Below are 13,734 nucleotides of genomic sequence, written 5' to 3'. Positions count from 1 at the left end.
CTCTAATTAGAGAGGCCCTCTGAAGGTGCATCAAACAGATCTTTCTCAAAGAGCAACCAGCTCATGTCTCACACACAGCGCACACATGCCACCTCTGATTATTGGAGAAATGTGTGTGTTATTTAACTATATAGCAGAGTATTAACAGACTTGTCAGTTTAGATTTGCTGCACATGTGATCCTAATCCATTGTGTATGCTCAGAGACACACACATTTACATGGAGACGCACACAAAAAAAGTGTCTGCTTTAGGTGTTGCTTTGTGGCCTCTTGGGCAGGTTTGTGCATGACCGCGAGCCCTTTTTAGAAAGGAAAGTGTATATGCACGTATACGCACACTGTTCTCTCTCTCTCTCCTTCAGCATAACTTTAGTTTCCCAACTTGATCCGTTCTATCAGATAAGAGCTGAAACTGCCCAGGTCAGTTTTGTTCAACCTGTGACACGCCCTTCTGTCCTCAGGTGCCAGTGATGATGGTGGAATCAGCCTCTGAGACCATTCGTACGACGCCGTCCAACCAGAACGGAGTCAGCAGCCTCAGTAGCCAGTCGGATGGAGGGGGCGGTAGAGAGGGTGGGTCCAACGGAGACACCAATGGAGAGATCAGCCCAGTTGACTTACTCCACCTGCAACAGCAACAGGTGTGTGCTTTAGTGTTGCATATAAGTGTGCGCATGTTGTTTTTAGGCCTTTGTGGGGTCTCCCTATGGGTGTAATGCATGCTTTTTGCACTGTTTCCATTTGTCTATATGTACTCATGAGACTTGTTTTGCAACCCTTGTGCAACTCGTGATTGTATATATGGCACATCGTATGGAGCAGCATGTACACGTGAGGTCATTGCATAACGTACAGATGTGACAGCACTCGAGTGGCCACACAGTAATAGTTAGCTTTGTGTGTGCGAACAGTGAAAAGCTCTGACAGGTTGGCTGGTCGTTGCTTTAATTAGCCACTCTTCGTAATGTGCCAAATAATTCCACTGGGACACAGTTCCCCGCATTAATTCCTACTCGTGAGATTCCCAGTGATGGATATTTACACAGTCCTCACAATTCTGAAGAAGAAAACAGGGAAGAATGAGCTATTGTAGGTAAGCTCTGTGTGTGTGTACATTTCAGATTCTTATTTTTATGACACACTCCATATAGCACTCGGATGTGTGTCCATAACGTCTGGAGTTATGCTATTCTTCTTCTGTCTTTCTCGCTCTCTCTCTCTCTCACACACAGACACACACACACACACACACACACACACACTGGCCACTGCGTCAAATGGAATTTCCAAACTTTTCCCGGAACTTCTTGGATGAAAATTTTATTTCTCATTCCCCTCAGAATCCACATAACTCTCTACTGATTACTGTCTGAAGGACCCTGGACCTTTACACGTACTACAAACTTACAAACACACACACACACACACACACACACACACACACACACACACACACACACACACACACACACACACACACAGAATTTCACAACTTTTTTTTCATATAAAGGTCTCTACACTAGTCATTTGTCCGTAAATACACAAAAATGTCCGCCATGCTGTCGTCTAATGATCTAATGGTGGAAACTTAGTGATTCACGTTTTTCAGTAAATGTTGAGGCGTTTTCTTTATTGAGTAGATTAATAGATAGAACACATTTTTGTCCTCCTGTTTATTTTTTTTATGCATGCTTTGTATGTTTGCCCGTCACAGAGGGTCAGTGTGGGTTTCTGGGTTCTTTCTAGTGAGGAAACCCAGGGGGGGAAAAAAAATCAGGGTTTCCTCCCTGCTGCTAAAATGATTCCCCCCTAATTATAATGATGGAGCCTTAGGTGAATGAAGAACACTCGAAGCCCTTCACTCCTGTCCTGCCCTCCCTCCTCCTTCCCATGACTGCATCCTCACCCTGCTTCCTCAGCAACCTTCAGCCGAGGACACACACACACACAGAGACACACACTGCCACGCACAAATGCACACATTTAAACACCAAACCTGTAGCTCATACAAAGCAGGTCTTTATTCTCTTGGACGTGTCTATGCTCTCTATGTTTTTGCACCTGTGTGTGTGTGTATATAGGTGTGTGTATGTGTGCGTGAACCCTGGTATTTCCTCTCTCGAGCGGGTTACCAACCACAAACATAGCTCCCTCTCTCTTTCCATCTTTTTCTCTTCCTCTCTTTTGCTGTACTAACCCCCCACCCCCCCACCCCAGCCACTATGGACCATGAAAGACAAGCACAACCTTTCCTCCAGATCCCAACGCTCACCTCACAAAAATGTTACATCCACATATGTGACTGTAAATTTGCATTGTGGTAGTTCTTTATGAACAGCTTTTTTTTTTTTAGTTTAACTCGATTCTCGCGAAGTTGACTTGTTAAGAGTTAAAGGTGTGGTCTTCCTGTGCTATACATGTTTGTGTTTTTTTCGTCTGGAACCATTGTGTTCTTTTTTACTTGATTTAAGGGTGTTTCACAGCAATGCATTTTGGATTGTGAGGCGTAGTTTTTGCATACATGCGATTATGTTGAGGACTCTTAAACATGTGTCTGCTTAAAATGCTATTAGAATCACCTGTACCGTGTCTTTTCACTGACTTAAGATTCACGCGTACATTTACAAGCTTGCGTGCCACCTTCAGCCCTTCGAAATATCACAAGCCTTTGTTTCCCTTCACACACCTCCCAAACTCTCCGCTCTCGTTGCCTCACTCCCTGGATAAGATTAAAGCACCTTGGAGTGTTTATTTCTTTGATAGGAGCTGAGTTTTTTAAGTTTATCTTTTATCTTTCATCTGTTTTATTTTTTAAACTTTGTTATTATTAATATTTTATCCATGTTTAAATGAAAGATCTTAGAAAATATTAAAATATACTATATGTAGTTTAAATGCAGCAGGAGTTAAGATGTTATTTTTGTTGTTGTATCCTAACTTTTATTAAGAGTGAATTTTGTTATTTAACCTCCTAGGACCTGCCGTCTACATATGCGGACATCACATTTTGGGGCATTTAGACCAAAATACTCAATTTTGCTCTACATGGGCCTGATATCCACTTACGAGGACATTATACTGCTACTGTTCTATCAAAATTTTAAATGAATATCCTCATATGTGGCTCTTATTTTTCTTAAAAACAAAAATAAGGTAAAAAAAATAATCTGGTAATTCTTTGTTTTTACATTCATCTGCCCCAAATATGCCCAAATATCAAAGAGAAATTAAAAATGCATGCCGTGGAAGAGTTTGGGTCTTAGGAGGTTAAAAGAGAACATTATACTTATTTTAAGACATTTTCATACGACTTTACTAAGTTTTATTAGATTTATTTATTTCATAGTCAGTCTTTAAAAACTAGAAGGAAAATGTCTTAGCTTTAGATTTCAATTTAGGATTTCTAACTTTTTAGTCTGTACTGGTCTTTTGATTTTCGTCCTTTCATATTCAGACTTGATTGTAAAATAATGGTGTATATATATATATATATATATATACATGCATACATTTTTTTTTAACTTAAGACGCTACCTAAATCTCATGGACATACCTCCTGCTCCCTATCCTCCTTTTATCTCCACGCTTGAGTCTCTCACCTGAAGCTATAGTGTAGACCAGCGTTGCCAATGCGCACTGGAGCAGAAAAGATATACACACTGACATACTGGGATCCTGACAGCTCAGTGTTGTCAGAACACAAAGCCATCTTTTCCTTGGGCCTCTTGGGAACCTGAGAGAAATCACAGCCATCTCCAGCCATCAAACCTCTAAACTGGCCTCTGTCTTTGGAGTCTAATTTTTTTATTTTTTATTTTTGTCTGTCATAGGTAGAGAAAATCAGAAAGATAGGAAAGTAAATGATGAGGGATAAACAGAGAAGAGAAATTGGAAGATGGGACTACCAGTCAGCAGGAATGAAGGTAAAAGGACGGGTGAAGAGGCAGCACTGGGACGGAGAAGGGGGGTGGGGGTGGGGGGCATTTGTGGGCTGGAAAGAAGAAATAGAGGGATGAGGGAGGGGTGTAATGCTGAGACGTGTCAGAAAAGGGCGCCTGGGCCTCCCTGTGGAATGTGGCCTGTCTGCCTCCCCAGAAAGAACAGAGCAGGAAAGAGGGAAGAAAGTGAAAAGGGGGTGAAGACCAGTTTTGCCCCATCATCGTGGAGAGAGATGAAGGGAGGGCAAGGAGGGAAAACAATGAGCCGAGTTACAGAGCGAGAGGAGAGCGAGGTGGAAAAGTGAGAGTGCGGTGGAGAGTGTATGGCAGTTTGTTGAGGTGCCGGGTGTGGACGTGAAATGATGCATAGCAGAAGAGAAATGTAAGCAGGATAAATCCTAACAAACCTCAAAGTGTGTGTGTATGTGTGGCTGGGTGGAGGGTTCACTGACGAGAACCAGGTGTCTCCTATTCTCTCCTTCCGTTTAAGTCTCTCCTACCACCTTTTTCCTTGTTTTTGGCAGATTTTAAGTCTATGCTGTACGTTGCTGCCACCCCCTCTCTCTTCTCACCCATTTCTGTCCCCCCCCTCCCATTGCTGTCAATTAATCGCTTCTGGTGATGAGAGGAAGAGAGGAGAAGAAAGTAGGAAAGAGAGTGAGATGGTGACAAAAAGGTGCCATTTCCTCTTGGCAGGGCTACTCATCAGTTGCCTAAACCAGCCAGACAGGAGTTTTTCCCCTCTCTCTTGTGCTTAACTCACTCTTACGCGCAAATAGAAAGTGAGAAGCAGACTGTAGCAGTGGTCTCCATCCTCCAAGGGTTTAAAAGGAACATTGGTTGAGAAAAAGGCAGTTTTAGAAATTGGTTTGGAGCTTCGATCCCCACTCCCATTTGTCATGTTCTATTTTTTCCTCAGTGCTTCCCTCGTGTTGCGCACGTGTGCACGCTCGTACACACTCGGATACTAGCGATCTTTGTCACGCTCGCTTTTTCGTATACGCTCACACAGACACATATAGGAAGTTACACACGTGCACAGAGCTGATGTGAGTTAATGAAGGGTGTAATTAAGGAGCCGCAGTGATGACTGGAGATCAGGGGGAACCGATACAGATCTCAGATATACACAAACACTGATGAAAGATAGCTGTTTTGTGTGTGTGTGTGCATTGTGTGTGTGTGCACGTTCAAGAGTGAACATTTGGGTTTGATGCTGGGAGTGCTTTGCGGACAGATGTATGAGAATGCTGTGTGTGTGAGCATGTTAACAGATGATGAGAGATGCTGGATGATTCATATAACGTATGGCTTCCTGTTAGATTGGCTAGACTCGGTAATTATGGCCCGTATGAATGGAGGTGGGGAGGTTTTGAGCCATATGGGATTCGCTAGCTTTGGCTGAAAAGGCTTTGCTGAATTATGGAAGGTGAATGTTGGTCACTGGGACTGTTGTGTCTTGTTTGACCTCCAGCACTCAACAGAGTTCAATTTCAGGTCAGGAGTGCAGAGCAGATTGAGGTGAAGGGGTGACTTGAAAAGAGAAGGTAGATGGGAAAAGAGCATTTCAGTTACTGTTTCTGGATTATTAGGAATAATCAAATTCAGCTCCTTTTTAGTGCATCTGCACAACAGTTTATATACCAATGCATTTTTCTTGCCTGTCTGCATGCATGCATGCATAAACCCATAACTGTTTGTCTGTCATGTGTTCTGGTCACTAAATCAGTCCCACTCTTCTCCCTGAGTGCTGTCACCTCCTAAAAGCTTTCCCTCGGTCTTGCCCAGGCCTTCGTCTTTATGTGGGAGGTCAGTATGGTTCACAGGTCACCAGAGGTCATGCTGAGACAGAGGAGGGGCAAATAGGGTTGCCTACCATCACAGAACACCCACTGCTATTACCGCATTGATACAAAGAGACCTATAGAGCAACTACTTCCTCTAGGAGTCTTAAAAGGAATAGCAGTACCCTTTTTGTGTCTTCCTTGAATTTGACTTCTTTACTTTTTCTTTACTCGTTGGGATCTCAGAAAATCAATCTTTGTCTTAACCAGTACTTCATACTTAATAATCAGGATGATTTAAGACATGAACACACAACAAATATAATCGGCTACCCTGACTATCTTTTGAGATCCGGATATACGGAAGCACTCTACTGCAAATCTTTAAAGCTTCTGGGTGCTTGCTTATTAGCATACAAACATCTACCTAAAGAACAAATATGCATCAATACCCCAAATATAGCTTTAGTGTTCAAAGGTGTTCAATTGACCCCCCCTCCTCAAATTTCTCTTTTTTTCCCACATACCTAATTCTAATAGTATTTTTTTGTGTCAATAAAAGAATTTTTATTGCTTTCTCCAGCCAAGCTATTGAAATGCGGAGTTTGTTTTTTTGTTCGCACTTTTGTTCTCTCAGTTCTTTTGCATTTCTCCCCCGTGACCTCCTCATAATACATGCTCATTCTCTAGCTAAAGAGGAAAAATCCACCATAGTTTAGCACATTTCTGAAATTATAGCAGAAATATTCACCACAGTTTTCACATCAACTTGAGCAGTACTGTAAAACTGTAAACTCCTTAATACGGTCTTCCACATAAGTATGCTACAGGACTACAGCAAAAGACGGAGAGTAGACATGGTTCAGCAGACCAGATGAGCTAGCATGGACATAGTCATGGTTGATTGATCCAACCGGTCAAGGGACCCAGAGATGAAAATAGACAGCACGAACACACAAAAAAAATGTGTGTTTGTGTGTGTTTGTCCTGTCTCTGTTGTGGAGACAGTGTTATACTCACACATACCTGGGCACCTGTAGGGGTTAGGTTGGGTTTGGTTGCCATGGGAGTGTTTGAAAGCACTCACACTGGGTAGGCCTGGCGGTGTTGTCAGGTAAATAACACACACATGCACACAAGACACGTCGAGGAATGGGCTGCAGCAGACACAGTTTATGGAGGTTAAAAAGTTGAGTGAAATAGGACTTCCACTCCTCAACCTGTCACCATGGTGACTGAAGGCTGTTATAAGGTCACAGGTCACAAAACAAAGCTGAAAGACCTCATTATTATTAGTAACAGCTTGTGTGTGCGTGTGTCTGGGGATGCTTCTCCAGACATAATTGGTTTTAACTGACATGAGATCAGGTGCTCTGTTGCAGAGTTCATCTGGAATAAGGCACCAAGACAGGACAGCTTTAGTCTGCAACCATGCACTCCACTCATTTACCCAAACAAGGAAACGTGTAAGTTAAATATGTTGTTGCACAGGTGGCCGCGCACAGTTAAGGTTCATGAATGTTTCACGTGTGTGGCGGCAGACAAATCTACTTAGTATCATAGAAATAATGTGGCAATGTGTATTGTTTTTCTTGGGTTACTGTATCCATAACCTGGCTTAGCATGGCATTTTGTACAAGCACTTTGGTGGGACGATCCCAAAAAACTGATACTCCCACACTCTGGATTGAGCCGCAAATAAATCTGCACGATCATAAAAGTTCTTGCCTGCATATGTAGAAGGGTAATTGGTAAAGAAAGCAGCTTTTTAACCCTTTTAGTCGTGCATATTCACAAAATGTTTTGCTCCAGTTTGATCAAATTTGACTGCTGATGCTATGCGTGCAGTCATTAAAATGTTAACTCTTAACCCGTGTCTTTAGTTGCAGGATTGGTCTTGTTAGCTAAAAATAATCTATCCAGATGTGTGCCTAAGGATGAGACTTGCTTCTAGGAGAACTTCTTGTGTTATAAGGTCCTCCTATCGCGGCGATGAAGGGTCAAGAGTTGGGAGTTTACCTTGTAATCGGAAGGTTGCCGGTTTGAGCCCCCGGTTTGGACAGTCTCGTCGTTGTGTCCTTGGGCAAGACACTTCACCCGTTACCTACTGGTGGTGGTCAGAGGGCCCGGTGGCGCCAGTGTCCGGCAGCCTCGCCTCTGTCAGTGCGCCCCAGGGTGGCTGTGGCTACAATGTAGCTTGCCATCACCAATATGTGTGTGAATGGGTGGATGACTGCATTTGTAAAGCGCTTTGGGGTCCTTAGGGACTAGTAAAGCGCTATACAAATAAAGGCCATTTACCATTTCCTATCCCGGTCCAAGTGCCCGGTCTGTGCTGTTACTTCTTACTACTTAAATCTACAGAACTAGATGGACACTGAGAGGGGAACAACAGGAAAGTAAAGACAAAATGTGCAACGCTTGCAAGGCTGCCGGGCAAGCAGTTACCCTGGAAACAGTTGAGAGCCCAGGATGCACACAATGAACACACACATATACACACTACACACACAAAAGCTGCAGAGGCCTAAAGTGTTGCTAATTAGCTAGTCTGTGCTGGTCCTTTGTGCGAGCCATTTTAAAGGAGAGATTAGAGTCAACAGGGAGGACGAGAGGAATGTAGCTCTTCTCTTTCCCTTTCTTTTTTTGCCTTCTTCTTGAGCTCTGGAACCGTGCACGGCACCCTCCTTTCACCTGATAGAAAGAATGCCTTTGTTGTCTTGCTAGTTAAGTTTTCCATAACTGAAACACATGACAAATAGCCATAGTTGTAAGTGTTGCAAGTGAAAAGTATAAAAATTGTGTAATCTAGTAAAAAGTAATATGTTAAGCAGGGAAATGGATTAAAGCAGATGTTTTGTGAATGATGAAGACTAAAGAAAGCCATAAAAACTGCCATGAGCAGACTTTTCATGCTGAAATTTCCTTTTATTTCTGGCTGGTTTCTGGTTTTGTATTATTTTAACCTAAAAATGTGCCTCACTACATCTCTTACTAAATCACACAGTCTAGCGTGCACACATAGTTCCCCATTTCCCCTTTTTTAATAGCACACCCCAACCCTGCTCCTCATTTGGGGAAGTTAAAGATTTTGTGCTTGTTTAGTTAAACTTATTGTACAGCAGCCAGCCTTTGTTGTACTGCCCACTTCCGCTCTGTGTGTGTGTGTGTGTGTGTGTGTGTGTGTGTGTGTGTGTGTGTGTGTGTGGTAAGGGTGGGTGTTAGGGTGTGTCTATCTCGATCTCTACAGCCACAACCAGGTGTAAAAACCCTCTGAACCAAAAACATGAAAGAGTTTTATTTCCATCGAAGCAGGCAGGCGGGCTAATGCTTTTACAGGCCACTGACTAGGACTGCGCTTTTCTGTTTAACCAATAGACTTCTGAGTGTGCGCATTTCTCTTTGTGTGTACGTGTTTGTGCATGCATGTGCACATGGCAGACAGTCTTTGTTTGTGTATGTATGTATGTGTTTTTCCTCTGTCTCGCGCGCTGGGTCTTGGCAGTGTCTTGCATGTGTTATTAGTTTGCTTTTTTTTCCCCCCACGTTTTTTTTTTTTCGGTTATTAATAATAAGAGTTAAACGGTTTCCATATGTGAGGCCTGGTTGCCAGGCTAGTGCTATCCTCATCATGGTTTGGGCAGGAGAAATGGCTGAAACGTCACCCAGCTAAGACCTGCACCTATGTGGCCTTATCTTCCCAGGAGCATGACCCGACTACTAAACTGTCCTACCTTATACGAGATGAGTGCTAAATATTATAAGTGTGTGTGTGTGTGTGTGTGTGTGTGTGTGTGTGTGTGTGTGTGTGTGTGTGTGTGTGTGTGTGTTTTCCTCTATGGGTTGGGTCTGTCTGGAGCGAGACCTTCCTCTCCTGCCAAACGAGCTGTGTTGAAAACCGCAGAGAAACTGCATATGTGTATATAATATATGACGTGTATTTGTGTGTGAGTGTGCGCACGCGCGTGTGTGTGTAAGGAAACTGCTGTAGAGCTATTTGCCATCAATTAGCCGCCTGGACTGAGCTGAGGCCTACAGTACAGAGGGAGCTGCTTTTATATTCCCTAGGAAGGGAGTTCCTCTTTCTTTCTGTCCCTCCTCACCTCATCATTATCTTTAATTGTCTATTTCTCCGTGCCCTTTTCCCTTCACTTAACAGAAAATAGCCGAAAAGCTCTCGTGTTGGATTTAAGATGTGTGTATATGATGATGAATTGTGTCATGATATAAAACAGTTCTGGGTATTCGTTCAGCTCTTTTTTTATGACCATGGGTATACCCCCGTGAATCAATAGAAACATTAGATGAGTGTCGGGACATAGTTGAAGGGGAGAGGTTTTCTCGTTTCACAAAACAGTTTTGAACTGAAGAGAACCATCTGGAAGTCGGCAGGGTCCCCGGAGTTTAGAACAGGTCCCTTCTGTGAAAAATAGTATGTGAAAAAAAAAAATCTAAAATCAGCCAGGGTTTTCAAACACTACGACGTATTTTGAAGTTCTTTTGGAGTTTGTGAGTTTTTATAGCATTGGCTCTTGAATACGGTCTTTCCTCTCTTTAATGGTCAGTCTGGGGCCCAGAGAAGCTTGCTTCAGCCATTTTAAAAACCTCAGCACTCAAACGGTGCCTTTATATTGCGGAAACATTACATTAAATAGCTGAACGGGCCTGCCGCTGGCCGGTGGTTCCGAAGGTGTCCCAGATAGTTTAGACTGAGGCATTCGGTGTTGCTTAAGCTCCGCTAAATTGGTGGACAACTGGTCTGAAATCCACGTTTGAGGGAGCGAAAACAAATGACAGGAAAGCTGGTGAAGGGGAGGGCGGAAAGACCTGATTAATACCAGAAAAAGAGAAGGCGTGCACGATGAGGAGTCGGAGGAAAGGGTTGAAGGCTTGGTAGAGGGTAGTTTATTTGTAACCCACCGTGAAATTGACAGGCTTTAGAAGGCTTTGGTTCAAGCTGCAAATTCCTTCTGCATATATGTTTACCCCGTGGAAACCCCTGATCTGTCTTAAATATACTCGCCATTGCCTGTTTCCTTTGTCGCATTGTTGTATGTACGCTAAATCAATAAGGCCATGACTGGCATGGTGAATAACACTACCTAAAACTCCTTTATTTTCTCCGCGATGATTCCTTCTGTAGACACTGCCGTCGCAGTGGCTCAGCAGACTGTTTTTCCTCCTTTCTGTGCTACAAAGGAGCCTATATTTGTGTCCTTGCAAAATCCTGCAAAATTCCCATTAAATTTAATGTCTGCTGGAAAAAATGAGCATCAGTGAAATCAGCTGCTGTAATGTTTGGTTGGAATAAAAACTTCCTGACTGCAGCCTTGATGACGACAGTTCCATAAAAGCTCTTTACCAATATAAAACTGTGCAAAATGGTTAATACATATCTGTTACAACAACTTTTAAATACTTTACACGAGAATGCCGTTCATTCAGTCGTCACTATAGCCGTTTTTTGTCTGTCAGTCAAAGGCGGAAGGCGAGGGTCCCCTCTTAAGCCCAACAGCTGCATTCACAAGACTTTGCTTCCATTGGAAGACCCAGACGATCTATTTTAGGCCTGCGCCTAACCCGTACCTGCTGTCAGAATTTGCTGTTGTGAAGAAGGGTATGGATAACAGATTTCTAGAGATGAGAGGCCAGGGGTTCAGAAAGACAGAATACTTGGAGGAGTGCCAAGCAAATATTTGTGTGCATTATATGGCGAGGTAGAGTGAAGGTGGGAGACAGATCAGGTGATGTAGACGGAGAGAAATAAAGTGATCTGGGAAAGCAATCTGGTTTATGTGGTGACTGACAGTGATGCATTTGATACATGAGATTTCACTGTGGCTGTAACCAAGCCCTCACTCATATATGCCCCAAAGTCAGAGCAATCTCACTAACTGTCACCTCTTCAGGAATCTCACTTTGTGTACAGTGTGTGTGTGTAAATACTGGGCCTATCTCTGTAGGCAGGTGAGCTGATACTATACTGTGTATCATCATCCTTTTAACAAATTTACATGCTTTGTAGATTGTATTACATCTGTTCAGTCTTGTTTCATCTTCTCTCTGATCATGATTCCCTCTGAGTAGCAAGAGAAAGAGAAGGAATCAAAGATAAGAGAGATTAGAGCCAGGAAAACTAGTGGAGTAGCACAGAACGAGCCAAAGAGAAAGAGGGAGTAAATTAAAGTCGAGGGGGGATTTTAGTGGAGTTTGAGGGTGTTTTTGGTGCCAAAGTGAGGAGAAGCAGCGCACATGGATACAAGGGATCACTGGATGACCCAGGAGGATGGCAGCATCCACACAGCTTTAGCTTGGCTTTCAGCTTCAATAACAGCCCTCCAGAAAGGAGATAGCAAGAGAGAGGGAAGAGTTTGGGGGGGGGGGTCCACTTCTTTCTGAACCCAGCCTCTCCTGCTGATCCAAAATCAGAAGGCATGCAGACCTTAGAGAAGCAGCAGGGTGTGACATGCTCTTTTCTGCATCTTCACCCTGAATCTATCTGCCCGTGTCTCCATCTATTGCTCTTTCCCGGAGAAGGGAGCGGATAGAGCACTGGAGACGAGGTGCATTACGAGCCACCATTCCCAGGCTGTTGAGCTAGTAGGGGCAGACTGGGGATATTTGTTTGGTGTTGAAGTTATCTACTGCCTCAGACGCTGCACAGACATGTGAATCACCAGCTGCTAGAGCCTAGTTTAGCTCCCTTGTCACTAAATGCAACAATAAGCTTTTCCCTCGCGCTCACTTGTGCTCCTTTTCTTTGTACACTCTTCTTCTTGGTCTAAGAGCAAAGAAATCTGATACCACCTGCCTCCCCCTTGCCCTTCCTAACTCCCTCGCCTCCTCCTCCTCCTCCTCCTTCTCCCCCAAGGACAGCCCACTGTCTGCCCCGGGGGCTGTTTATCTATGGGGGGATGCGGGGAGGAGAGGGTAAAAGGGGGACGATTTTGTTTCGTTTCGGCCGTCAACAATGGACCTCAGTCAGTGCTGACGGATTACTCCAACATATGGTACCCACCTGTCTCTTTCTCTCTCGCCCTCCCCTGCGTCTGCCCCCCCCACCCTTTTTCCTTCACTGTGTCTCTCTGTTTAGATTTCTTTGCTTATTCCTGCGTTCTCTTTCTCTCTGTCACCCAAACACACTGGGCGGATTAGAGGCCAGATTCATCACACACACAGAGACCTGTTTGCTTTAGCAACCTGAGCCAGGCACGGGTGCGCACATACAGACACACACAGGTCTACTTTAGGAGGCTCGGATTTGCTACATGTTTGTTGAGACCTTCTAGTTTGCATCTAACATTTAATTCGTGACATCCCAGCTGTAGGTGAAGAAGAAGCTATTTTCAGACATACAGATGTGCACATGTTCATAAAGATACTGCAGTAAAGATACCTGCAGCAAAAAAATCACCATTCTCGTCTCCTTTCTTCTAGTCGTTTTCAGATTTCAATTAAACGCGTAGTTGTTGGGCATTTTTTGGAAATCTGAGCGAAAGTAGCCGTGTGTGTGTGTGTGTGACCCTGCTGAATTAAAAAATGCACTGTTATTAAAGGCTGTGTCAGAGGCGATGATTTACAGAGGGGAGCGATGACAAGTCATAAGAACTCACACACCAAACTGACATACACACTTGCGCACTCAGTGTGCTCTCGAGCCTCCAAGCTGAGCAGTGACCTCCTCACCCCTCCTTCCCCTTCCTCCTCCTCCCTCCCTCCCTCCCTCTCTCACTCTAATAAAACCTGTCTGACACCACTGATGTGTGTATATGTGTGTGCGTGCGCGTGTGCGTTTGTGTGTGTGTGTGAGTGCTCAGCGGCAGCACAAAGACTCTGTTGTTGGGCCTCCCTCTTAGGCCTCCCTCATATTTTCTTTAAAGGTGCAGTGCGCCCCCAAGAATGCCACAGGGGGAGCGGGGGGAGTCTTAGAGGAGCTGGTGTAAGTGTGTGGGTGGGTTAAGGGGGCAGGAGGCATGCTTTGTAATGCTACAGCTCGCCCAGGTCACACAGA

The 13,734-nt window shown here is 44.0% G+C and overlaps 1 protein-coding gene across 2 annotated transcripts in view; it reads left to right on the top strand.

The window, feature by feature from the left end:
• foxp4 (forkhead box P4) overlaps window positions 1-13,734 on the top strand; it is an 87,383-nt gene that overhangs the window by 32,507 nt on the left and 41,142 nt on the right. For both annotated transcript variants that reach the window (XM_085353187.1, XM_085353186.1), the window contains exon 2: window positions 463-642. In XM_085353187.1, the coding sequence (XP_085209313.1) occupies window positions 472-642 (171 nt within the window). In that variant the 5' untranslated portion in view covers window positions 463-471. The remainder of the gene's footprint in view (window positions 1-462; window positions 643-13,734) is intronic.

This window comes from Diplotaxodon limnothrissa, linkage group LG5 (genome assembly GCF_057381915.1).
Source record: "Diplotaxodon limnothrissa isolate DT_005_m linkage group LG5, D_limnothrissa_male_GT1.1, whole genome shotgun sequence".
NCBI lineage: Eukaryota > Metazoa > Chordata > Actinopteri > Cichliformes > Cichlidae > Diplotaxodon > Diplotaxodon limnothrissa.
The sequence above is the reverse complement of the archived record's forward strand: the minus strand, read 5'-3'. Positions and strand labels throughout refer to the sequence as shown.